Source organism: Myxine glutinosa, chromosome 5 (genome assembly GCF_964187855.1).
Source record: "Myxine glutinosa chromosome 5, kmMyxGlut1.1, whole genome shotgun sequence".
Taxonomy (NCBI): Eukaryota; Metazoa; Chordata; class Myxini; order Myxiniformes; family Myxinidae; genus Myxine; species Myxine glutinosa.
Window position 1 is genome coordinate 52715245 of NC_136265.1, and position 27541 is coordinate 52742785.

Consider the following 27541-nt stretch of genomic DNA (forward strand, 5'->3'; position numbering starts at 1 on the left):
CGTGGCGCTAGCTCCTGTGTCCACTACGGCGTCTACCCCCACGCCGGCAATTTTGCATCTAATTGTCAGGCTACCGGTTCCAATTTGGCCACAATAAATGACCTGTCGCGTCAATGAGGGCTCTCCTCCATCCTCTGTTGCCGAACACCGCCCTACGTGCCCGACACCTTCTAGTTTCCCGGGGTCTGGCGGGGGGGTGTCTGGGGTCGGCTAACCCGCTCCCCCCTGGGCGGAGTTGAGGACCTCAACCGCCGGGGATCATCCCGGCGCATGGCTCGACAGTGCCGCGCCAGGTGACCCGGACGGTTGCAAGTATAGCACCTCACCTGATAAGGTGCTTGCCTCCGGAATTCCAAATTCCCCCCCCTGTAGGTCCGAATTGGATTACCCGCTCGTGGTCCACCGCGGGCCACCTCCGGGGCCGCCTGCCATGGTCCAGGTCCCGCCAGGCGCTGGTCCACCAGCCTCCGGACCATGCCCGCCAGGTCAGGACCCACGTCGGGGGCGGGTCCCCTAAGGGGTCCGCCCTCCATCGGGGGTCCCACCTGGCGGACCGCCATTGCGAGACGCTCGCCCCCTCGGGCCAGGGGCCTCGCTGCTTCCCAACGGGCCGCAGCGTCAGCCGCCTGGCTCAGAGTCTGCGGGCGCCACATGGCGAGCTGTTGCCGGAGCTCAATATCCGGGAGGGCCTGGATAAAATGGTCCAGCGCCAGGCTTTCCCGGGAATCCGCTGCCATGCTAGCATGTGCGATCCCCACTGCGCGGCGAATGTCGTGGGCAAGTTCCCCGATGGCTTCCTGGGGCTTGCGTTTTCGCAGCGCGAGCTGAGCTTTAACAAGCTCGCTCTGCTGTTCTATGCCGAATCGATTAATTAGGGCGTCGCGGAGGGCTGGCAGGGTGAGAGCACCCGCTGGTAATGCCGTCAGCACCTCCGCCGCCGCGCCGCGCAATGCGGCCACCAGGTGTACTCCACCTTCGTCCTCACCCCAACCGTTGCCCTTACACACACAGTCGAACTGCGCCAGGTACGCGCGTAGATCACTCTTGCCGTCATACGGCGCGAGTGGGACCTTGTGGGACCACCTCGTATGTGAGTCGTTGCCCGCCTGCCGGACCCCGTGCGTCGCCCCTTGCGGGGTCAGCGCGGGGCCGAACCGGCCGGGCCCCCACAGTACACTACCCCCAAGGGGCTCTCGTGCCTCCCCGGTCCCTCCAACAACTACCCCTGTTGGTGTCGATGCATGGGTCACACCTCCGCAACCTGCTACCCATTCCATACCACCACAACCTTGCTCACCCACACCTCGCACCTCTCGTTCCATACCCTCCGGACCAGCCATACACCTCACTCTTGGCCTCTCACGAACATCCGGGTCTATCTCGACCCCCAAGCTTATTAAATCACCTGGCGCATCATACGCACGACCATATTGGTCACCACTTACACCGGGTCCTCTTTCTCTTCGCTTCTCCTCCATCACCTGCGAATCCTTCATCCGGTTAATGAGCACATCATCACGATCCGAACACAGACTCTGGACCAATTCTTTTACCTCCTCTTTTATCTCTTTCTTATCCTCTCTCCGTCGCTTTTTAATTTCGCTCACCCCCTCTTCCACTTCTTCTAATTTCTGCTTCACCTCCTTCATCTCCTTGTGCGCCCCTTTAAGTTCTTCCTCTAACTCCACTTTATTTTTTTCTATGTGCTCCCGCACCTCCCGCTCTTTAACCTCCATCACCTCTACCACTTTGTTCATTTTTTTCGTCAAGTCCTCATGTACCGTCTGACACTCTTTTTTAATTACCCCTACGTCCTTTTTCATCTCCTTCTGCGTCGATTTTAACCCCTCTATTACCGCTGTGTTCTTCTTTACCTGTTCCCCCAACTCCTTTTGTCCCACTGTCAGTTGTTCTACTCCCAGCGTCAACTCCTCTATACCCCCTTGCAATTTTACAGTCCCCTTTCTCACCTCCTTCTCCATGCGCTCCTTACAGTGCCTCACCTCCTCGCACACTCCTCCGACCTCCTCACTCACTCCTCTTCTGATCTCCTCTCCCATCACTTGCATCTCCTGCCCAGATGCCACCCTCATCTGCTCCATTTCCTCCCTGTGAGCATCCAATTTCGTTTCTACCCCCATTCTGACCCCCTCTATCTGCTGCTCCATTTGTTTAACTTCCCTTTCCGCTTGGTCCCTCATGTCCCTCAATTTGCCTTCCATACTGTTTTCTAACCCCTCTAACCCATTTTTCACTTCTTTTATCCCGTTGTCTAACCCCTCACCGGTACCCCTCGCTTCGTCCCTCATTACCCCCATTTCGTTTCCCATTTGTCCCATACTGCTTTTCAAACCTCTAATTTGGTCTCCCAATTGCTCACCCTGAGCATCCATCCGGTTCCCCATTCTGTTTGCCATTTCTTCATTATTCTGGGCCATAAGGGCCTTCATTTGTATAAAAAACAAGTTCCAATCTACCGGGGGCGCTGCCACGGTCGCCGGCGCGGTGACCAGCGAGGCGCCATTTTGCGTGCTTGCTACCCTCGCTGTTTCGCTCTCCTCACGTGTCTCAATTTGGTCCTGGACCGACCCTGCTTCACTCTCCCCTACCGGACCCCAGCCGTCTTGATCCGCCATAGCGCGACTTGCAAAATTCGAGTTTCGTAAAACAAATCCAAATTTTTTTTTTTTTCGTTATAATTTCGGCGAGCGCAGTAACCGCGGGACCGCGCTCCGAATCGATTCGGTCGGGCGCCGTACGCGCTCCGGCTCGATTTTCCCTCCCAAAATTTGGGCCTAACTAATTTAGTCCCGGGTCCGAATCTCACTCCTCGACACCAATTGTTACAGACACGACTTTGATGTTAAGGTGGGCCGAGCGGAATGGCCGTCGTGTCCGCACAAATTACCCGATTATACTCGACGTTGACGGAGCCGCGCTACGCTGGATCAATAAAGGAAAAGAAGACACCCGGCTGGATTATAATGACAGACACCAATGTTTCGATTCTCAATTATATTCGTACGGAAAGGTTAGATTACAGGGGCTAGAGGTATATCACAGGAAGACAGGCACTTAGACACACTCTTATATTGACCCCAACAGACGACAGGTAAACGGGACAAGGCTGACTCACACGGGGGTTGATGGCAGGAAAGCGGGTATCGATGGCTCAAGGTGCACTCTTGGCTCAAAGCAGGGTACAGTCCGGTCCAAAGATGCGGGGAGGTCACAGCGCTCGGAGGGGACGTTCTTTCTCAGGCGGGTCTTTCTCTCTCAGCGATCGCAGGCAACGTTCTTTCTCAGGCGGGGCGCATCTGACTCAGCGCTCGCAGGTACCTCTTTCTCCAGCTGGGGGCGCATCTCACGTCACGTCCGCTAAGTCGCCACGTATATCCGGCGGGGAGTGACACGCCCTCGGCTCGTTAGCTCCGCCCCAGATGGAATCGGTCCGCCCTTCTGATTGGGTGCGGGGGGGGGGGTTACCAGGCTCCGCCCTTGACGAGGAGCTGACAGCCAGCCCCTCTGGTAACCCCGTGGAGCGCCGAGCCGGTGTGAGGACGCATCCTCCCCCGCGCCGCCGCGCCGCCCCCATCTCCTCTGTTGTTGTAGTTATAGTTGTGGAAGAAGATGGAAGGAGGTATGGAAGATGGAAGGAGGTATGGGAAAGGTCCTAAACTCACTACTGATGCCATATAATCACATTCTGGTGCAACGAAGAGTCATAATTAATGGAAACGAGGCCTTAACTGACATAGACTAAGAATAACTAGCAAGATGTCCGAAAGTTGTCTACGTGTGGTGCGGTGGACCTGGGCACGACATTTAATGGGGGAATAAGGGGAAGGTCGGCTCTACTGATTGTTATTTACATGCAATGGGACTAGGGAATGGGGGATTGGGGAAAGTTGGGGAGTATTGGAGAAATAGGGGAATATTTACAAGCGGATATGGAGGCCAAATTCCATATTCGCAACAATATATATATATATATATATATATATATATATATAATTATATATATATATATATATATATATATATATATATATATATATATAATTATATATATATATATATATATATATATATATATATATATATATATATATATATATATATATATATATATATATATATATATATATATATATATATATATATATATATACTACTGTGTTCAAAAAGTATCCGACCTTTATTTTTCGTGCGTAAAAAAGAAGAAGCTAGGGAGGCGTTGATTGGTGCACGTATGTAGGCGATCCTAATGCACACGCGTGAATTTTTTCACACCTGCAGAAGCTGTCATTCGACGGCAGACCGCCGATGAGTGAGGAAATGTAAGTGAGCGCCGTCGGATTTTCGTTTTTGACAAAATGACGGAAAAACTTGAACAACGCTACTGCATCAAATTTTGTGTAAAGCTTGGCGATTCCCAAGTGGAAACGATCCGCAAGATTCAACACCGTTCATTCCATTATGAAGGAGGATTTGGGCTTCAGGAGAATCTCAGCGAAGTTCGTACCAAAGCTGCTAACGATTGAGCAGAAGCAACTCCGTTTGGAGATCGCACAGGACATGCTGGAGACTGTGAACAGCGATCCCAGCTTCCTCAACACAGTGATCACTGGCGATGAGTCCTGGGTTTATGGGTACGACCCAGACACCAAGTTGCAGTTTTGATGCAAGTTTGATGAAACACAAAATTTGATGCAGTGGCGTTGTTCAGGTTTTTCCGTCATTTTGTCAAAAATTTTACTGAGGATATTTTACTGAGGATAATGACTGTATAATAACTGTATCTCAGTTGCTGTGTTGGCATGATTTACAGAAATCATAATACAAACAATTATTTTGCACAAATGTATTTGTTGTGTTTGTGATATTACATTTTTATCGGCAATTTAGGATGAAGATTTAGGTTGAATGTTTTTTTTTCAAGAAAGAACCCATCAGCACATACATAGGGGAGGGGTAGGTGCAGACTGGAAATTTGGGACGATTACACCTCACCACACATAATTTAAAACACCTCACCACCAAGTAAATTAAAACACCTCACAGCCATAAAACACGTAATAAAAACACCTCACCACCACGAAATTAAAAACACCTCACCACCACGAAATTGAAAACACCTCACCACCGCGAAATTAAAAATACCTAAAAAACAACAACATGCATTTCAAGGCCATTTTCCCTGCGAGAGCGGAGGTTAGCCTTGCGGTCCCCAAGACAATCTTCTCCATTTTGCCCTATTTTCTGCATCTCCCCTTGTTAATCCCCTTGCCCGCATTTCTTCTTCCACCATCTTTAGCCAAGTCTTTCTCGGTCTTCCCCGTCCTCTACTTCCTTCTACATTCATTTCCATCACTCTTCTCAACCAGTCACTTTCATCCTTCCTCAACACATGACCAAACCAACTCAACCTGTTCCTTTTCACAGCATCAATCACAGGCTCTATTCCCTTCATCTTTCACAATTCATCATTTGTCTTCCCCTCTCTCAACGATACTCCACACATCCACCGAACCATTCGCATTTCCACCCTTTCCAGCTTTCGTTGCTGCTCTACGTTCATTACCCATGTCTCGCTCCCATAAATCATAACACTTCTCACACATGCAGCATACACCTTTCCCTTCAGCTTCAACGACACTCCCCTCCTCATCAGCACGCCACTCAGTTCCCGAAACTTCTTCCATGCACATCTCACTCTGGCAACCGTTGCCGAGTCTGATCCACCTTCTCCATTCAGCATGTTTCAGAGGTAGCAAAATGTTTTCACACCTTCCAGCTTCACGCCGTCTCCAAGATCCAACTCAACATTTCCTCCATCTGCAACTCCCTCTGTGCACACCTTACATTTGAATGTAGCTGCCACACTGGTTAATGACCCTCTCAGACCACTACATTTTTGATGAACCCACTCAGCGCACATTGTACATTGAATGGAGTTCACTCCGACACCCTTCCTGCACACAGCATGTGGCCACTTCCCAGTTCTTTCCACCTCACCACATGCTTTACCATTTGCCATCACCTTCGTCTTTCCGATATTCACCTTCAGACCTTTTGTCCCCATACATTCCTTCCACTTGTTCATCTTTTCCTTCAGTCCATCCATACTGTCCGCAATCAACACCAGATCATCTGCATACAACTCCCACGGTAAACCCTCCTTTACGTTCTGAGCCAGCACCTCCATCACAGCTTCAAATAGTAGTGGACTTAGTACCGACCCCTGATGCACTCCCACCTTCACCTCAAACTCACCACTGTTCCCGTCCTTCGTCCTTACAGCTGTGCGCGCTCTTTTGTACATTGCCATCACCACTCTGATCAACCATTCCTCCACTCCTAACTTCCTCAATGCCCATGTCAATACTTCGCGTGGAACCCTATCGAATGCTTTCTCCAGATCAACAAACCCAAGAAACAACTTCTTCCTCTTCTCCATGTACTTCTCCTGCAACTGCCTCACAATAAAGAGCGCGTCTGTCGTTCCTCTTCCTGGCATAAATCCAAACTGCATTTCGTCGATCTTCACCTTCTTCCTTATCCTCCTCTCCAACACCCTTTCCAATACCTTCATTCCATGTTCCAATAACATTATCGCTCGATACGAGCCACACTCCAGAGGGTCACCTTTCCCCTTGTATAGAGGGACGAGGGTACTCGGTTCCCAATCCACTGGAATGCGGCCTTCTTTCACCACCAGATTTCAGATCTCTGTCATTCTCTTCACACCCCAACTTCCTGCTGCCTTCAACATATCTCCCACAACTCCCGTCGGCCCTCCCGCTTTTCTACTCTTCATTGCTTTTATCGCTTCCTCAACTTCCTTTTCAGTTATCTTCTCTGCCGGCCCTAACACTGGGTTACTCTCTATGTTGCCATCCCATTCATTCTCTGTATTCAACAGCATTTCCATATATCTTTTCCATCTTCCTTTAATTCCATCAGGGTCCACAACGATTTGTCCCACTTCATCCTTCAAGCAACTCACCCCCATCACATCACACCTCTCTTTCGCTATCTGCTTTGCAATCCTCTCTGACTCTCTTCCGAATCCAAACGTTCTCCGAACATTTTCCTACATGCCTCTTGCGCCTTTGCTACCTCTTTCTTTGCAGCCTTCTTGGCTGCCTTATAACTTTCATGCTCTGCTTTTTCTGCTCCCGTACCCTTCGCCTTGTGCCACTCCTTGAACTTCTTCCTCTTCTCGTCAATCCTCTTTCCAACTTCATTATCCCACCACCATGTTTCCGAGTGCCTCGGTGGTCCTTTTGTCCATCCACATACCTCACCAACGGCTCCCAACAGACTATCTTTCATTGACATCCAACCACTTTGAAGCTCAACCACATCATCCTCTACCCTACGCAGCCTCTCTTTTAATGCCTCCCTTACTGTCACCTCTTTCAACCTCCACACCTTTATTCTCGGGTGGTACTTCACCCGCCGAGCTCTCCTCGCGCCTTTCACCCTTATGTCACAGACAACCAAGTGGTGCTGTGAAACAGCCTCCTCCCCCGGGATCACCTTTGTGTCCCGGAGGTGCCCCCTATCTCGCCTACGCACCATCAGGAAGTCAACGGTTGTCGTCGACCCACCTGACGTGTATGTAACAAGCTTATTATCCTCTTTCTGGAACTGAGTATTACAAATCAACAAATCAGCTCCATCAGCAAACTCCAAAATCCTTTCACCTTCTCCATTTCTCACACCATATCCGTAACCCCCATGAACTCCCTCAAAACCGTCCATACTCCTTCCCACATGTCCATTTAGGTCTCCTCCTACCACAACAACTTCCTCATCTTTCACGTTTTCCATCAGCTTCTCTATCGCACATCAGAACTTGTCCTTCTCTTCATCGCTCCGACCAACCTGCGGAGCATATCCCGAGATGACGTTCACCAAGAGCTTTCCAATCATCATTTTCACCATCATCAACCTATCACTCACTCTCGTCACACTCACCACACTGTCTACAAACTCCTCAGAAAACAGGACACCAACACCATTCACGCCCTCCGGGCACCCTTGCCACACAAACTTGTATTTCTGTCCCTGCCTACCCTTCACCATTCTCACACCACTTCCCTTCCATCTCGTCTCTTGCACACAACATATGTCCACTCTTCTTCTGATCAATACTTCCACCACTTCTCCCGATCTCCCTGTCATTGTCCCTACATTCCATGTCCCAAACCTCAGAAACCGATCTCCACTTCGGGCTGTACCCTGCCCATATGTAGTTGTAATTGTCATGGTTCTCTTTTTGAGGCAATGCCTTCATGGCCGGATGCCCTTCCTGACGCCAACCCTCTTAGTCGCCTCTTACGACACGCAGGGATACGGTATACCTATTCTAAACCAGGGTACACACCGGGAAACGTTTAAAACATGGAAATTCTGGGGCGGGGGTGAGGGGGCGGCGTCAGCACCACGGCTGCGGGGGCCCGGTCAGCACCACACCACGGCGGTCCGGTCAGCACCACACCATGTCAGCCCGGTCAGCACCACACCACGTCAGTCCGCTCCGAAATTAAAAATACCTCACCACCACGAAATTGAAAACACCTAACAGCCACAAAATTAAAAACACCTCACAGCCATAAAACACGTAATACAAACACCTCACCACCACGAAATTAAAAACACCTCACAGCCATAAAACACGTAATAATAACACCTCACCACCACAAAATTAAAAACACCTCACCACCATGAAATTGAAAACACCTCACAGCCACGAAACACGAAATTAAAAACACCTCTCAGCCACGAAAATAAAACACCTCACCACCACGTCATTTAAAAACACCTCACCACCACGTAATTCAAAACACCTCACCACCAAGTAATTCAAAACACCTCACCACCACGTAATTCAAAACACCTCATCACCAACTAATTCAAAACACATCACCACCACATAATTAAAAACACCTCACCACCACATAATTAAAAACACCTCACCACCACGTAATTATAAATACCTCACCACCACGTGATTTAAAAACACCTCACCACCACGTCATTTAAAAACACCTCACCACCACGTCATTTAAAAACACCTCACCACCACATAATTCAAAATACCTCACCACCACGTGATTCAAAACCACCACCACGTTATTAAAAATGCTTCACAACCACGGAAACAAAAGTTTGAGAGAGTCGTTAAGTGACAACACAGGCACTGCCCAGATGTGTAGATATATAGATAAATGACTGTACCCGAGTTGCCGTTTTGTTATGGTTTACACCAATCATAATTCAAACAATTATTTTGCACAAATGTATTTGTAATATACGTGATATCACAATTGATAAACAACTGAAGTTGAAAAAAAAAATTTTCCCTAAAAAAAATCCCCCCCCCCCCCCCAAAAATAATTGGAAATTTTTTCAAAAAAAATACCCTTAGGACATACCGACGGGAGAGATATGTGCATACCAGAAGTTTGGTACGATTTCACAAAAGTTTGAGGGAGTAGTTCAGTGACAAGACAACACAACACAAGACAGACACTGCATATATATATATATATATATATATATATATATATATATATGTATATATATATATATATGTATATGTATATATATATATATATATATATGTATATATATATATATATATATATATATATATATATATATATATATATATGTATATGTATATATATATATATATATATATATATATATATATATATATATATATATATATGTATATATATATGTATATATATATATATATATATATATATATATATATATATATATATATATATATATATATATATGTATATATATATGTATATATATATATATATGTATATATATATATATATAGATATATATATATATATGTATGTATATATATATATATATATATAGATATATATATATATATATGTATATGTATGTATATATATATATATATATATATATATATATATATATATATATATTTATTTATATATATATATATATATATATATATATATATATATATATATATATATATATATATATATATATTGTTACGGACCGCGGATAAGGATGTTGGTTTGCCGAGCGGATGGCACCGCGGCCGAACAGTTACCCCGACTAACCCGAATCCCGAACGTTGGCCGGATCGCGCCACAGATATTCAATATGGAAAAGACAAAAGCGACACGGATGTGAAGGAGAAGAAGACAGAAGTAGGGAATACGAATATAATTTATTTACTATTTACAACCAAAAGTAACCAAGGAAGAAGGAAAGATAAGAAAATAATTTACAGAAGAATTCAGAGACACAGTGCAACGCTAGCTTACCTACTGTCTTAATTAACCCAGGGACAAGACACACAGAACAAACTCACGTACACAAAAGGATGGAAAGGCAGGAGGTGGATGGCTGGAGGGAGAGGAAGGTCCAACGGATACTGCCGCACGATCGGCGCGTTTAGCAGCCGCCGTTCCTTCACGGCCCTGCTCAAAACTGCCGTCCAGGCCCCAAGCTGCTGTTGTTGCTGCTGTGGCTGCTGCTGCTGCGGCTGTGTGGACGTCGCGTGCTCTTTTCAGGACTCGTCTCTCTCGTCTTGTCAAAGCTCATCTGCTTCTGTAAAAGCTCATCTGGTCCAACCACTTCTGTAAAAGCTCATCTGGTCCAACCACTCAACTCAACAACAACTCAACTCAACAACTCAACAACTCCACCTTGCTTCTTGCGCGCGCGCTTTTATAGCGCCTCAGGCGATCAAGCCGCCGGCCTTCAGGACACGCCCATCGGTCAGCTCGCCTCGGCCCTGATTGGTCGGCACGGCCCTCTGGCTCCGCCCTTGATGACGATGGGCGGGCACGCCCTTCTTCCCCGAGCTGAGCACGTGCTTAATGGCGGCTTTGGGGCGAAATCAGCAACCCACCGCTGTAACAAACCTGGCAAACTGCCCAGTGCGGTTGGCAATGGAGACTTGGAGGGGATGTAGCTGGAAATGGAGATTTTGGGAATGGGAATGAAAGGGAATCTATCTTGTTTCACTTGGTGCAATGGAGTGTCATCTTAATGGAAGACAAGGCCTTACCCTAATACACATAATAAAGATATAACTATCAACAAGGGGGAAATCTATGATTGGCTGACGTGATTGTTTATGACCTAATTATGGGACGCCCTTTGACCTTTATACATAACTGGAGTAAGGAGGGTCCAGAATAAAGCACTAATAATAAAAAACACAATTAAAAAAACACAATCCTCATATCCACAACAATATATATATATATATATATATATATATATATATATATATATATATATATATATATATAATATGTATATATATGTATATATATATATATATGTATATATATATATTGTTACAGACGCGGCTTAGATGTTATTTACCGAGCGGTTTGGTATGACCACGTCTGCACAAGTTACCCGATTATACCCGAACGTTGACTAATCGCGCTACGCTAGATCAATGAAGGAAAAGACACACGGCTGGGATTAAAATGACACGACACCAGGGATACGGTTCTCAAGACCTCCGGAGGAGGTTATATTAGTGCGGAAGGTTCAGATTACAGGGATGAGAGGTACAGCATAGAAAGACAAGCACTTAGACACACTCTTATATTAACCCCAACAGACGACAGATAAACGGGACAAAAACTGACTCACACGGGGATTGACGGCAAGGAAAGCGGGTATTCGATGGCCAGCACAAGGTGCACCTTGTGCTCAGGGACAGGATAGCGCGGCCCAAAAGATGCAGGAGGTCTCTCAGCGCTCGGAGGTGGCTCTCTTGTCTTCTCAAGCTCGGGGCGCATCTCTCGTCACGTCCGGTACGTGGCCGCGTATATCCGGCGGGGAGTGACACGCCCTCGGCTCGCTAGCTCCGCCCCAGATGGAATCGGCACGTTGCTTCTCATTGGGTGCGTGCTGGGGGGGGGGGTTACCGGCTCCGCCCTTGACGAGGGGCTGACAAGGAGCCCCTTCGTGGTAACCCCGTCGGAGCGCATCGTCAATGGCGGCTAACCGAGCCGGTGTGAGGACGCACACTCCTCCGCGCAGCGCCGTTGTTGTAGTTGTAGTTGTAGTTGTAGTTGTTGTTGTTGTTGTTGTTTGGGGAAGAAGACGGGAGGAGGCATGGGAAGGTCCTAAACTCACTACTGGTGCCATATAATCACATTCTGGTGCAACGAAGAGTCGGAATTAATGGAAACGAGTCCTTAACTGACATAGACTAAGAATAACTAGCAAGATGTCCGAAAGTTGTCTACGTGTGATGCGGTGGACCTGGGCACGACATTTAATGGGGGAAAAAGGGGAAGGTCGGTTCTACAGAGTGTTGTTTACAGACAATGGGACTAGGGAATGGGGGATTGGGGATAGTTGGGGAGTATTGGGGAAATAGGGGAATATTTACAAGCGGATATGGAGGCCAAATTCCATATTCGCAACATTGCACCCTTCTCTACCCTCGGGGCGTCCCGACCCGATAAATTTTTACCTATTTTAGTGTGGCACTCAGATGTAGTTCCCTCTACTATTAACTCTACCCTGAGTGCGACAGTTTTACAGATATTCACAAATGAGTAAATATGTCCCCCTGCGACGTTGCACCCTTCTCCTCTCAGAAACACACCCACAGGATAACCGAATCCGGAAAGAATTCGCAAACTAAACATACAGCCGGTAGGGAGCATTATTTACACGACTACGCTGCTATTTACACTACGATCCAGGACCTGTTTTTGGAGGGACACATGCAGATGTTATGCATAGAGAGCGCACGCATGCCAGCATCGATACACCAACCCACGAGTGCTCTGTGGCCTACGGCCTTTAATAACGTGCAGAGCACCCTTTCCCAGCACGAAAAGCACCACCCCATCATGTACAGTCAGCACCATCCGGTGCACCAATAAAGTGTTTATAATCACCGGTGGTGTCGCAGCCGGCCGATGTTCTGCCGCTGGTCTTGCCTTCGTGTGGTGCACTTGGTGTTCTTGCCTCCTTCAAAAAAATAAAGAAAGGCGCCAACCGCGTCCATTTCTCTATTGTGGCCGTCAGGGGGCCAACTGTTAGTGGTTCACCTTGTATGGCATAGGTGCCACGTTGACCCATAGGTCCATCCATGGGTGGTGCTTGGCCGCAAAAGAACTGCGGTCCATTGTGGGTGGCCACAAACATTGCGGTCCATATGGTGTATCGATCCAAGCAGCAAGCAGCGAAAGTGCAGGCCCACAACTGCGAAGCCAGCACCTCTCTCTCCTCTCTCTCTCTGCCCCAACGCCAGATCCTCGGAGGTGGGAGACAAAAGAAGCAGACAAGTGAGTAAGGTGGTAAGGGCGCAAGAGTGCACGCAATGCAAGGTAATGCACACTGGGGGCACATGGGAACCAGGTGAGACAGGTACGTTCCTACCGTACGCTCCCCCCCCCCACCAGGTAACCTACATGGCCCCTCCCTTACCCCTTACTGTATCCACAAAACACAACACTACCCATAAACATCTACTTTACAAATCAACAAACATCCCTACTGTCTTCCCCGTTCCTCCCATATACCAAATTCGTCTTCTCTCCCTCCTAACCAATCAAATTTGCCATTTTCAACTCAACATCATAATTTGCCATCTCCAACTCAACATCATAATTTGCCATTACCAATTCATCATCAGTCCCTCCTAGGGAGGGAGAGATGGAATCACCCCAATGTCTCATCCACGTCGTGATGCGTCTCACAAATCCTCACCGCAATTCTCATTTCCTGCACAGAACAAAGAAAACACAGGTGTGGAGTCATCATCATCACCACAGGCAAGTGGCTGCGTATGGTGCGACAGGTTCATCAATCCTAACTATTTCCTAAATGACTTTAACAACTTTACACTACCCGGGGTCTTTCTCCGGCCAAACCATTGGCCCTCTTACACTATGGGTTCTAAAAACCAATTCCCATTGGCCAAACTGTGGTGCTTTTCAATTTGGGGTCTCACTCCCCCGATTCATCTCCCGGTGCCCTCGCACAATTTCTGGGCCGCGACGTGTACCTCTCCCAGCGGGTCTACCCACCTGCACACCTCCACCACTGCAGTTGCCTCCGAGCTTACCTGCTCCTTACCCTAACCTAACTACCTGGGGAAGGCCCTCTGGCGCTCTCCCCACTCGGTGCCCTCTCTGGCACTGGGCTGCCCGATCCACACCCGGGATCCTCAGGCACCCACTCACAACTACCGGCTCCCAGAGCCCACCTGCGGCCTCACCTGGCCGACATCCTCACAGTGGTGGAGTGCCCAACCAACTACACACACTAACAGGCTACACGCCCAGCCATTTCCACAACACTAATGCACCCATCCACAATACCATTCTGCAACCGCACCACAAATGCCAATATCCAACCACAATTTACCTATACCCTCTACCTAACACTTACACTACCCGCCCCGGGTACTCGTGAAAGGGGTCCACTCTTCCCCCATTCACACCTTCGCACCATGCGCAGCACTCCGTACCACTTACTCCCACTCTCTCCACACACCTGTACTTGCACACCTGTGCTCTCACTCTTGGTGCCGCCTGCACCCTTCTCTCCCCAAGCGCATTCGCGCTGATCCACAACACTCACTACTCACACACTGCTCCACACACCTGTTCAGTTCTCACACAGCATCATCTCATCTAACTACTCCCCTCTGAAACTTGCGCTTCCCAGTCGTCCCTTTAAACTATTGCGCTCCCTCGTCATTATCATCCATACTAATCTACCTGCGTCCCCACTACAGGTATCAGTCACTAACTAAACTTAACGTTACCTAATGTCATCTTCTAGGGCCCTATCAATATAACCTAACCCACCCGGGCTAGTTTTCACTGCCATACACCCCATAAGCTATTGCTCCTTTGCCCCCCTATGGGAAGGGTGGCAGGGATGCCCCCCTTACCCACCGGGCCCATCGCTCACTACCAATTTTGCACATCAAATTTCAACAAATCAAAAATTTGCCAATCACTACCCATCATCTGCCAATCACTACTGCCAATCCTTTGCCAATCACCAAATTTTGTTTTTCTCTAATTTTGGGGCCAAAACACACCTCATCACCCAGTCTACTCACTAATGCCTCTCGGTGCGCCAATTCCTGTCCAAAGCCCGGCTTCGTAAAGCCAAGCCATGAATGCGGGTTGTTTCGTGGCAGCGGCTGGATGCGTCCGGCATTCGGTGCAGGGACGGGGGCTTACCCGTGCCGAGATCCCACGCACCATCTCGTCACGGAGCCATCCAATGTCCCGCTCTCGACCTGCCGGCACGTCTCACCAAAAAGTGGTCGCCATGACGACCCTTTCTATCGGGCTGCCAGCTCCGCCTAGTGGAGCCCGGACGCGGCCGTTCAAAGCGAGGCCCGGCACGCACCGAGGGCCCGCTTCGGCTAACAGTCGACCTAACCTCTAACCTGGTTACCGTCGATGCTTCACCTGGATTCTTACACCCCGCAGCCCGTTCCTTGCTCACACATCCAGCCGTCTCCATGCTCCTCGTCGTACCTTTCCTTACACACCCAGGTACTCTCATTCCACTCACAGCCTTGGTCACACACCTGACCACCGAACACCTTGGCACACATTCGTTGGTCGCACACCTCACCAACACACCTCTTCGCGCCCCCTCCTCTGTCACCTCCTCTGTGACAATCACAGGTGTGCCCTCATTCGCACACCCAACCACGTGCCTCACCACCAATTCCAGCGTGCATTCCCACTCACGCTCTACCATTCCAGGTGTGCATCCTTCCATTCCAGGTGTCCATCCTCGCTCACCTGTCACAACCAACTCACTCTCCTTGTCACTCGTACTACTCTCACCTCCACTCTTGACAGTGCACTCACCCTTACTCTTGACAGCGCACTCTTTCCCCATGCACCTGTCCGTCACACACCTTTCTCGCGCACACTCTCCCGTCACACCCTCTGTAACACTCACCACAGGCGTGCATTCTTCCTTGCCTTTGACAGCGCACTCTTTCCCCATGCACCTGTCCGTCACACACCTTTCTCGCGCACACTCCTGCGCACACTCTCCCGTCACACCCTCTGTAACACTTACCACACCGCGCTTCCATGTGCTCCCTCGCACACGCGCTACGACCGACTCACTCTCGCCAGCACCCTCACTCCTTGGCACGCACTTTTTCCTCACACACCCCAGAGTCGGACTTTCTCGCACACCTCCTTTTTCGCACACCAGACCTGTCGCACACTTCACCAACGGCCTTTCACGAACACCCGGATCCAAACCAATCCCCAAGCTTCTTAAATCCCCTGGCGCATCATACGCACGACCATATTGGTCACCACTTACACCGGGTCCTCTTCCTCTTCGCTTCTCCTCCATCACCTACGAATCCCTCATCCGGTTAATGAGCACATCATCACGATCCAAACACAGACTTCGGACCAATTCTTTTATCTCTTCTTTTATCTCTTTCTTATCCCCTCTCCGTCGCTTCTTAATTTCGCTCATCCCTTCTTCCACTTCTTCTAATTTGTGCTTCACCTCTTTTATTCCCCGGTACGTCTCCTCAAGCTCGTCCTCCAAGGCTACCTTGACCGTTTCCATGTGCGTCCTCACCTGCCGGTCCTTCGTCTCCATTACCTCTATCACCTCGTCCAACCTCGTTGTCAGTCCCTCACGTACCATCTGACATTCCCTCTTCGTCGCTACCAAGTCATTTTTTAGGTCATTTTGTGTCGCTTTTAACCCTCCTATTACCGCTGTGTTCTTCTTTACCTGGTCCGTTAGTTCTTTTTGTCCCTCTGTTAGCTGCTCCACCTCCTGCGTCAGGTCCTCTATGCCCCCTTGTAACTTTACAGTCCCCTTTCTCACCTCCTTCTCCATGTGCTCCTCACAGTGCCTCACCTCCTCGCGCACTCCTCCGACCTCCTCACTCACTCCTCTCCTGATCTCCTCTCCCATCACTTGCATCTCCTGCCCAGATGCCACCCTCATCTGCTCCATTTCCTCCCTGTGAGCATCCAGTTTGGCTTCTACCCCCATTCTGACCCCCTCTATCTGCTGCCCCATTTGGTTAACTTCCCTTTCCGCTTGGTCCCTCATGTCCCTCAATTTGCCTTCCATACTGTTTTCTAACCCTATTAACCCATTTCTCACCTCTTTTATCCCGTTGTCTAACCCCTCAAAATTATTGTCTAACTTCCCAAATTTCTTGTCTAACTCCTCAAAATTATTGTCTAACTTCCCAAATTTCTTGTCTAACTCCTCAAAATTATTGTCTAACTTCCCAAATTTCTTGTCTAATCCCTTAAAATTATTGTCTAACCCCTCACCGGTACTCCTCGCTTCGTCCCTCATTACCCCCATTTGGTTTCCCATTACCCCCATTTGGCCCTCCAATCGCTCACTATCAGCCCTCATTTGCTCACTCTGAGCATCCATCCGGTTCCCCATTACCCCCATTTGGCCCTCCAATCGCTCACCCATTTGTTCCATAAGGGCCCTCATTTGCAACATAAAAAGGTTCGGATCCACCAGGGGCGCTGCCACGGTCGCGGGCGTGGACGCCGTGGCCACCTCGTGCGTGACAACGCTATTTTGCGACCCTGCCGCCCTCACTGCTTCGCTCTCCTCGCGTCCCTCAATTTGGTCCTGGACCGGCCCTGCCTCACTCTCCCCTACCGGACCCCAGCTGTCTTGGTCTGCCATAGCGCGACTTTCAAAATTCGGGTTTTTATTTCCGTATAACAAAATCAAATTTCGCCGTTATAATTTCGCGCGGGAAACGCGCTCCGAATCGATTCTACTACAAATTTGGGCCTAATAAATTTAGTCCCGGGTCCGAATTCCACTCCTCGACACCAAATGTTACAGACGCGGCTTAGATGTTATTTACCGAGCGGTTTGGTATGACCACGTCTGCACAAGTTACCCGATTATACCCGAACGTTGACTAATCGCGCTATGCTAGATCAATGAAGGAAAAGACACACGGCTGGGATTAAAATGACACGACACCAGGGATACGGTTCTCAAGACCTCCGGAGGAGGTTATATTAGTGCGGAAGGTTCAGATTACAGGGATGAGAGGTACAGCATAGAAAGACAAGCACTTAGGCACACTCTTATATTAACCCCAACAGACGACAGATAAACGGGACAAAAACTGACTCACACGGGGATTGACGGCAAGGAAAGCGGGTATTCGATGGCCAGCACAAGGTGCACCTTGTGCTCAGGGACAGGATAGCGCGGCCCAAAAGATGCAGGAGGTCTCTCAGCGCTCGGAGGTGGCTCTCTTGTCTTCTCAAGCTCGGGGCGCATCTCTCGTCACGTCCGGTACGTGGCCGCGTATATCCGGCGGGGAGTGACACGCCCTCGGCTCGCTAGCTCCGCCCCAGATGGAATCGGCACGTTGCTTCTCATTGGGTGCGTGCTGGGGGGGGGGGGGTTACCGGCTCCGCCCTTGACGAGGGGCTGACAAGGAGCCCCTTCGTGGTAACCCCGTCGGAGCGCATCGTCAATGGCGGCTAACCGAGCCGGTGTGAGGACGCACACTCCTCCGCGCAGCGCCGTTGTTGTAGTTGTAGTTGTAGTTGTTGTTGTTGTTGTTGTTTGGGGAAGAAGACGGGAGGAGGCATGGGAAGGTCCTAAACTCACTACTGGTGCCATATAATCACATTCTGGTGCAACGAAGAGTCGGAATTAATGGAAACGAGTCCTTAACTGACATAGACTAAGAATAACTAGCAAGATGTCCGAAAGTTGTCTACGTGTGATGCGGTGGACCTGGGCACGACATTTAATGGGGGAAAAAGGGGAAGGTCGGTTCTACAGAGTGTTGTTTACAGACAATGGGACTAGGGAATGGGGGATTGGGGATAGTTGGGGAGTATTGGGGAAATAGGGGAATATTTACAAGCGGATATGGAGGCCAAATTCCATATTCGCAACAATATATATACATACAATCTTACATACATACTGTATTAAAGTAGCGGAAGTTTTGTGTCCGGCCGTCATGCTACGTCATTACGTAGATTATGGCGTAAACACCTGCTCACTTCGAGTTCGGCAGGAAGGGTCATTCCTCTTTAGGGTATATAGATTACAGTCGATCTATGGTCGGGTCTCAAGAACATTGGGTGTGTTCATTTACCAAGTTTCCTGTGGAGAGATTACCAAGTGGTTAAAGCATTTGAGCAAGCACTCCATTCCAAACCCTTAAGGAACGGCTGGCTTGGCAAGCGTTAGCTAGCTGGTTGGTAAATGAGCACACCTCCAACCCTTGTGGGGTATATAGATTACAGTAGATCTTCCACCAGTTCTGTAAGTAAAACTTACCTCATGGATGTCTGGATTCCTCCAAATTTCTTTGTTTAATGTTACAAACAGCACCAGCGACTGTTAAAAAAGCTAATCATGTGTTTTTGTGGTTTATAATATTTTACAAGCCCGGCTACGCTGCTGTTAGACTTTTGGTCTTGTTTGAGGATGAGTGTTATGGCCATTTTTCTATTCAAGGCCTCGAGGGAAACACTCCTTCCTTGTCATTGATATGGCAGATCCGAGCGAACGCTGCCACGGGAGGTCGTGCTTACACTACCCGGCCGACGAGACCTGGTGGGCACGAACAAACGGGACTTCTCGGTCGTGTTGAGTGGACTGGTGCAGTAGGACCTTTGCTTTGCCTCATCCTGGCATTGGAAAACTTGGTGCCAAAGTCGTGGTTGGAGTTTGAGAATTGCTGAACCTTATTTTAAAAAAAAAACTTCAAATAATTGCGGTCGCAACATGAAAAACTCTACGGCTGTCAGTAGATGAATGGACCGTGAGTTGTACGCTCAGATGGGAGAAGGCACCCTACACGGGTGAGCGTCGGACACTTTTGTATTATCTGTACTGTGTCATCCATGCGAGGACTCCGGCCTCATTTTGTTGGGATTAATGCCTGGGTACGTTATACCCGATCTCCACCATGAAACGTGGTGTGAGTGGTGGAGAACGTCCATGGTAACGGGAACTTAACATCATTTTTAGGAAACACTTTGAGGAGTTGAGAAAGTGCATTGATTGGAACATAAATCGTGTCGGACATTGCGACCACAAAACCTTATGCGTTTGAACTTCCTCGTCTATCCTTGGGCCTGTGGTTCACGAACACTTATCATTTTACTTTAGAACCGCTGCAGACGCGATACGCGATACCAGGAAAATATTTGGTGTTTCTTGGATAGACAGTCTTAGCGGGGCAGATATGTGAAACAATTGTTCAGATTGTGGTAAAAGCACCAAATTTCGTACAGTTCATCTTGAATACATAATAATCGATTTCAGATATAGTGCCAAGAAAAAAATCCCCCTGGTGGCCATATTTGGCCAAAATCCAAGATGGCCACCAGCCGAGCCATGAATTTCTATTAAACCCGATATTTTCTTTAATATTGAAGCTACAGACATGAATAAAACATCATTTTGTATGTTTTCAGACACAGGGAATCCAATTACAGCATTAATTCTTTCATGAAATACATTTATTTCAACATAAAGGGCTTTTTTGTGCCAAATTATCTGAAATCGGTGAAAAATTTGATGTGATATCAAATTTTTTTGCAATGTGATGTGATATCATATCACAACATGGGTGTATTATACTCATCTATCTATAATTCCAGTAATCTCTGTACGTTTGTACGTTTGTCTGTGACCGCTGTTTCTCGACAACCACGGGTCCGATATACTTTTAACTTGCCAGGTATATTGCTGGGGACCCGAGGATGTGCCTTTTCAAGGTTTCATATTAATCGGACAATTACTTACCGAGCTATGTCCAAAAAACGATTCAACCAATCAGAGAGCAGCGAACTATCGCGTGTGCCGAACGTGGCGGACACACGCTGCCTCGGATGGCACATTTGAGAGCGTATTCATTTATTTCACGTTTGCAAACTATGTTGGCGCTATGTTGGCGTTAAACTATGTTTTAAAACTAATAAAAACGAATTTGCGATTCATTCGCTTTCCTGCGCGTTTGTGCACGCGATGGCGATTTCTTTACCAAACTCCGGAAGCCGTTCGCTTTGGACCAAACCATTTCATGTAAATAGAGGGGGGGGATATAATTTTAGATATAGATATAGTACGGGCAATGCCCTAGTAATATAAATTCTAAGTATTTTTTACTTGCAATAATATATGTAATGCATGAAGGTGTAATTGTACACATCATTTATAATATGGTAATTTAGTAACCGAATCGCTCTGTTGTTCCACCTGCCAACAGTTTAGCACAACAATACATCGCTACCATTAAATTATGCACATAGTACACTGATGCATGTGAAATGAGATTTAAAAATGAACAATATTAAAACATTTCACATTAAATGAAAAGTAAAATTACTTTACATGGAATTACCACATGGTTGAGTTTTAAAATAAATGCATTGTCACCATAGTAACATATGATGTACAAGCAGAAGCAAACATAAATAAAAATGTAAACAAATATCGCAATGCAATATATTGGGAAGTAAGAACACAAAATCACTAAGCAACTACTTCTGACTGCAGTTGGGTGTGGTTGACATTCCACATTATAACAGATTATTAAGCACCTTGATATGATATACCAGTATACCAGTAGCCACTATAGCTGACTGCTGGCAAGAACGATACCATAAAACTGATATACAAATCAGACTAGAATTAAAACACAATTACCCACATTGGAAGATCTTGAAATAAACAATAAATTGACCAGTTCATGTTGTATATAGACATGATAGACAACAAATACATTAACTATATACACCCATGTCAACTGAATGACAATACTACTGAAACATGATGATGTCTACTACTAATACTGCAGTAGGCTACATTCGACCAGCGAATGAAAACGCCATATCATTACATCATTTACAAACAACAGTCAGTTGCCTTCATTGTGGTCGCAATCACCCCTGCATTGACAGAGTGTTGTGCATTTAAGATTTGCTTTGACACACTTGCATTGTCCCCTGCAACCTTTCACACAATGACACTTTATCAGCTCGGAACAAGACATTGCTGCTTCAGGCAGTAGTGTCCACAGTGGTTCCCATTCATGTAGCTTGTAGAGCGTTCTTCTTCCACCCCCATGCATCTGGGGAAGGCACCTCTGGAACACGCACATGTGACTGTCCCCAAATATGTCCACCTTGGTAGACTGTCCGTTTCACTTGTTGTAACAGTGCTGCACTTGTTGGCGGTATACCATTGAGAGATCTAGCTTTGGTACTGAACATGTGTTGCCTGGCTGCACTTACGCTGGTTTCTGAAGATGTCCTGTCATACAGCAGTACAACGAAGCACTCTAAAACTGACATGTACTCTTCGTTGAAACTTGATGGCGTTTCCGTAAGAGTGATGAAGACTGGAGTGACCTCGGGGAATGATTTCCAAATGTCGAAAGCAGTCTTCTTTCCTCTCCCCGCAAATGATGACACGGTGTCGCAACCAGTGAAGGCATGAAACATTGGAAGCGCCCTTGCTTTGTCATGGCCCAACGATGTGGCGATCTCATGAGCAGGGATGTACCGGAAATGCTTTCCTGTGCCAAACGCAACCCATATCTCCGTGTTCTCAAGACGTACAGCATTGGAGACGGCAAGAACAAGTACATCAGTGTCGACTGTCCGCAAGACAATTCTGCGATGTCCTCGGTTTGCTGCATCCATTGCATGGACGAACATTCTCGTGTCTGCTTCTTCATGCGAACAAGGTGCCATAGCCGATACGTTTTGATTCACACGAGTACACAACACATTCTCTCCACATGTCGTGTACACTTCCTTCTCTGTGGAGAGATTTTCCACCACCTATGGTTAGAAGTAGCGACAGTAAAGAAGTATTAGTGATTATAGATTCATATTGGTATAGCGCATTGGTATATCAGTAGTACGCACACTTGCTAACATGGTTAATGAAACTACATTGTATATTAAATGTTATGTACAATTATTTGCATATATTAAGAATTATATTAAGCATGGTGATTGGTGACGGTAATACCTGATGTGCCAATAATTCGAAGAGCTCAATCTTGTTGTTGTCCAAACGCAGGAACTCCTGCCAGTTTCCTGGAATAGTGTTTGCTGCTGTTACACGTCTCCGAATACCTTTGCCTCGTTTCTCTCTAGCTGTGGATTTAAGGCTCCCTTGGATGTACATGTCCCAAACGATATCGACTCTCGAGACGTTTCGTAGCTGTGCTTTGATGTACGGCAGAAACACTAGGGTAGCGTATTCCTGGAAGGTTTTGGTCCCTACTGGTCTCAACATGTTGACGATTGCTGCTCCATCCAATATGATAACATCAGCTACAGGGGCTTCTCCACTGGGTTTGCATAGCTTTTCTAAACATTCCGTGAGGTCAGCTTTTGTCCCAAACCGGAGTTTCCCAAGCTGTGACAGAGAAGGAGGATACGCGTGGTTCTCGTGCCTGAATAAATTTTCCAGGTCCCCTTCGCGCATTTGAGAAGCTATGTAGAGTCTCAAAAACAGTGCACAGTCACTTTTAAGTGATGATAGGTGTGTTGCTTTAGATGAGACCTTTGGTGGTGGTCGGCTGAACAAAGGTATGTTGTTTCTCTTGATGGGATCCATTATAGGGGTTGTTCTCTCTAACATACGCTCTTTGACATATTGCTCATACTGCTGCTGGCCCAAATTCTCTATGGAGCGCACGTTATCCGCTATTTCTGAATCAACAATATCTCGGCTATCCAAGACCAGCAAGTCCCCGCTTTCGTCTGTGAATGGATATCCCATGTCATCAATTACTTGAACGAGCGTCGTGACCTCTTTTGCAAAGGAGACCTGTGCGGACAGCGTATGCTCATGATGCTTAAGATTGTTCTTCGAAGTACTGCTCTCGAGGGCAACTGTTTCAAAGCCATGTACAACCTGAGCCAGTTCAGGACCTGCTACCATCCACCGTAGGAGTGCTCGTGGATTTTGCAGAAGACCAACCGCCCCACCATCACCCTTTACGACCGCATTATTTTGTTCGTGTGCATGATCTATGGCAAGAGCTGAGAATGGACGATTTGTTTTGTGCACCACAAAGTCACCTTGTTCAAACTGCCTCGCTACATCAGGAAGTCTGTCCTGCAGTGTAACCATGTCCCGAATATGAACGGGAATCCATCTGGAATAGTGTGTTTGATCAAGGGCAAAGAACCAGGGAGCCATTGCTTCTAGGGCTGCGACGTAGAGTGCGAAGTTCCCTTCACGAATGGACCTCACATACACCAAAACGAGGAGCTCTAATCGTATAATGATCAGCCAGTACTGGAACTGTGGAGACATCTCAGCTTGTTTAAGGCACCACTTGTCAAAGGCCAATGGTTCTATTTCCTCACACGTGTAGGTGTCGTAAGCTTTACGCATGAGGATTGACAATGCACTAGAAGTGACTTGATGGGCATGCCTCGTTCTTGTAACATGTGACGCCTTTAAAAATGAGTCAGCCGTCCCTGCTGTGGCAACGTTTGCTTGGGTTAGCGCATGTGTCCAGCCACTTCCATCCAGCAACTTTCCAAGGACTCTCAAGATGTCCATCTCTGTGTGGAGTCCACCAAGCAGAATAACAAACTTTTCTTCTCCATACACATCTGGCCAGTTCCACTGGATCAGCTTTGCAATTGCAAACAGAGGCTGGTCCGCTGTCAACACTGGTACCTGACCAGAATTCAGAAGTTCAACCGCAGATTTTACAACATCCATTGCATGACGGATCATGGCGACAGACTTGGAATCGTCTGAGAACAACGGTAACAGTGATGTAATTGTGACATCAAAGTTTCTTGGACTTTCCAGTGTGTTTGCATGGAACGCACCCCACGATATTGGCTCATCTGTGCTCTGAAGCTCTTTGGTGATAAGGTCTTGGGTATTGTTCAGCCATTTAGTTTCACAGTCAATAGCAGATTTCACAAGTTCTTTGTCACATGTTAGTGGACCATTCTGCAATGGAACAATGGGATCCTTCTTGATCAGTGTAACTGGTGTCAAAGTTGTGTACGAGTCCGGAAGTGGCGGTATCTGTGTTTTTGAAGACGTTGGTTGCAGAATGGCTGGTTCACGTACAATACCATCAGACGCTGTTGCTCGGTTTTGAAACAGGGATATTCCTGTACCATGAAAGGCCTCACATGCTGTAGTTGAGCTGGGGTTGTGGTCGATATTGTCCACTGCAGCAGTTGTAAATATATTTTTACGCAGGACAAGTGGACACACAACCCCATCAGTTTGATATTGCTCAGACGCTGAGATGGCAAGTTCTGTCGATATGCCAAGAACCCTGTCATATGAAACTGACAAGCCGAGATGAAACAGTATATCCACCAGTTCACGTTTACGCGTATGTCCATGGATCATCAGGCCAATATAAACAGGCAGTGGGGTCTCTCTGTCCTTACAGTGATGCGAATTGGTGGACTCCTGGCGCCTTCTCACATGACTGTTGTATTGCAACAGCTGAGCGAGACTCAGAGTTGCTTGTCTCACTGTGTCTGATGCCTTGTTCTTTATATTGGGTTCATCCATTAGCATACCAAGTAGTGCTACCAACGACTTTGGTACAGCATCTTCCTGGCATCCTTTTTCAAAGTAGCCATCAAAGTGTGATGTGTGCTTCTTCAGCATGTCTCGGCGAATAATCTGTGCTGCCTTTGCTATGCAAATAGCTTCATCATCGAAGTCATCCAAACATGCATCTTTCAGAGCAAGTCCTACATCCTCTTCGAATGTCAGAAGGATGTCGCGACCTTGCCTGTACGCGTGAAGACCTGATACATGGGCAAGGAGTCTCTCTTACAGACGTGTAGAGTTTATACGGCCCGATATGTCCACCCCTCGTAAGCGAATCCGTATACAGCTGCAGGAGATTACTCAATTTGAATATTGGAGCCACGGTCTTGTCAGCTAAACGTATATCTTCGATATAGCCAATTACCTCGACCAAAGCTATACCGTGAGCCTGTCCATCTGGGCTCTGGTTTTGTTCTTCCTCTACTTTCCTGTTGCTAGCATTGTACAGTTTCACCAGACATGCTGAATGGTATTTCACTTCCTGTGCCACTAGGTCACCCGCACTAAGTTTGGCAATTAGCTTTTGATCCTGTAGCTTGAAAGCACAGTGATTGACACGTTGTGTAAGTTTTGACGTCATTGCTTCGTGCAGCGGACTACTTTCTGTTCCCATTATGTCACAGAAGAAACATGTATCACTACTTTTATCTTCACTAGCTTGTCGACGCATATAAGGACCATCTCCTTTCTGACTGGTGCATGGTTCCACCGGTTGTAGTCTTGTCAGCCTACTAGCAGAGTACTTCAAGCGGCAGGAGTGATGCCATTTGGCACTATGTTTGGACAACGTATTTGCAAATCGCCCTCATCAAGCTGTGATATATCTATAGCCACCACCGCAAGTCATGAAAACATTTCAAATTGTCAGCCAATGTGTCATAACCAGCTCCCACATCTGTTCGTTTTGATAGTGCAGGACACTGAAGTGGTGCAGTCGAACGTTCTTGACACAGCACACATATTGTCCAATCAATAGGTCCTGGTGTGTTTCGAGGTGAGGACAGCTTCTCATGTTCAATGAGCTTACACTTTTTCCGTGTCGACATTGTGGGAGCTCCGAAGGTTCAGACTTAACACCTGGATGGCATCATTGGCGCCATACATGTAGACCTGACAGAAAAGAGAAAATAATTGTTTCTGAATACAGTTAATAGTCATATTAGAAAGTAAGCATTCACCTTTCCGACTGTTGTCATCGTGAATATTCCAAATTGTAATCCGGTCAATTGTTCGTCGATTGTTGACAATTTCGACATAAACATGCCCTTTATGCTGAAATATATGCATTTTATGAAAGAATTAATGCTGTAATTGGATTCCTTGTGTCTGAAAACATACAAAATGATGTTTTATTCATGTCTGTAGCTTGAATATTAAAGAAAATATCGGGTTTAATAGAAATTCACGGCTCGGCTGGTGGCCATCTTGGATTTTGGCCAAATATGGCCACCAGGGGGATTTTTTTCTTGGCACTATATCTGAAATCGATTATTATGTATTCAAGATGAACTGTACGAAATTTGGTGCTTTTACCACAATCTGAACAATTGTACTGATATTTGGCACTTAGCTGCCCCGCTATCTTGCAGATGTAGCTTTTGGACTGCAGTCTGCTGTGTTGTTTCATTTGATCTGTACGATGGCTTTGTGGCTTGATGTAATGAGTCTTTGTCACACATGAACACGTGTACATACAGTCGTGGCCCAAATTATTGGCACCTTTGCACTTTTTTCAAATAACTCACAATTTTGTCTAAAAATAAGTTGAAATTGACAAAAGTATTTGGTCTCCACAATTCTTTCTTTCACTGTTAATATTTCAGAACCTTTGTTTTTTATTCAGAAGTGAATATATCCTTTCAAATCAGAACAC

At 47.0% G+C, this 27541-nt stretch overlaps 2 protein-coding genes across 3 annotated transcripts in view; one reads left to right on the top strand and one right to left on the bottom strand.

The window, feature by feature from the left end:
- Positions 1–27541, top strand: part of AGFG1 (ArfGAP with FG repeats 1) — an 89801-nt gene that overhangs the window by 52865 nt on the left and 9395 nt on the right. The window lies entirely within an intron of this gene.
- Positions 22137–27463, bottom strand: LOC144891946 (uncharacterized). Its single transcript, XM_078777058.1, has 2 exons — positions 23086–27463; positions 22137–22892 (listed from the first exon to the last, which is right to left on the bottom strand). The coding sequence occupies exons 1-2, from the start codon at positions 25720–25722 to the stop codon at positions 22137–22139; spliced, it is 3393 nt and encodes a 1130-aa protein (XP_078633184.1). The 5' UTR covers positions 25723–27463.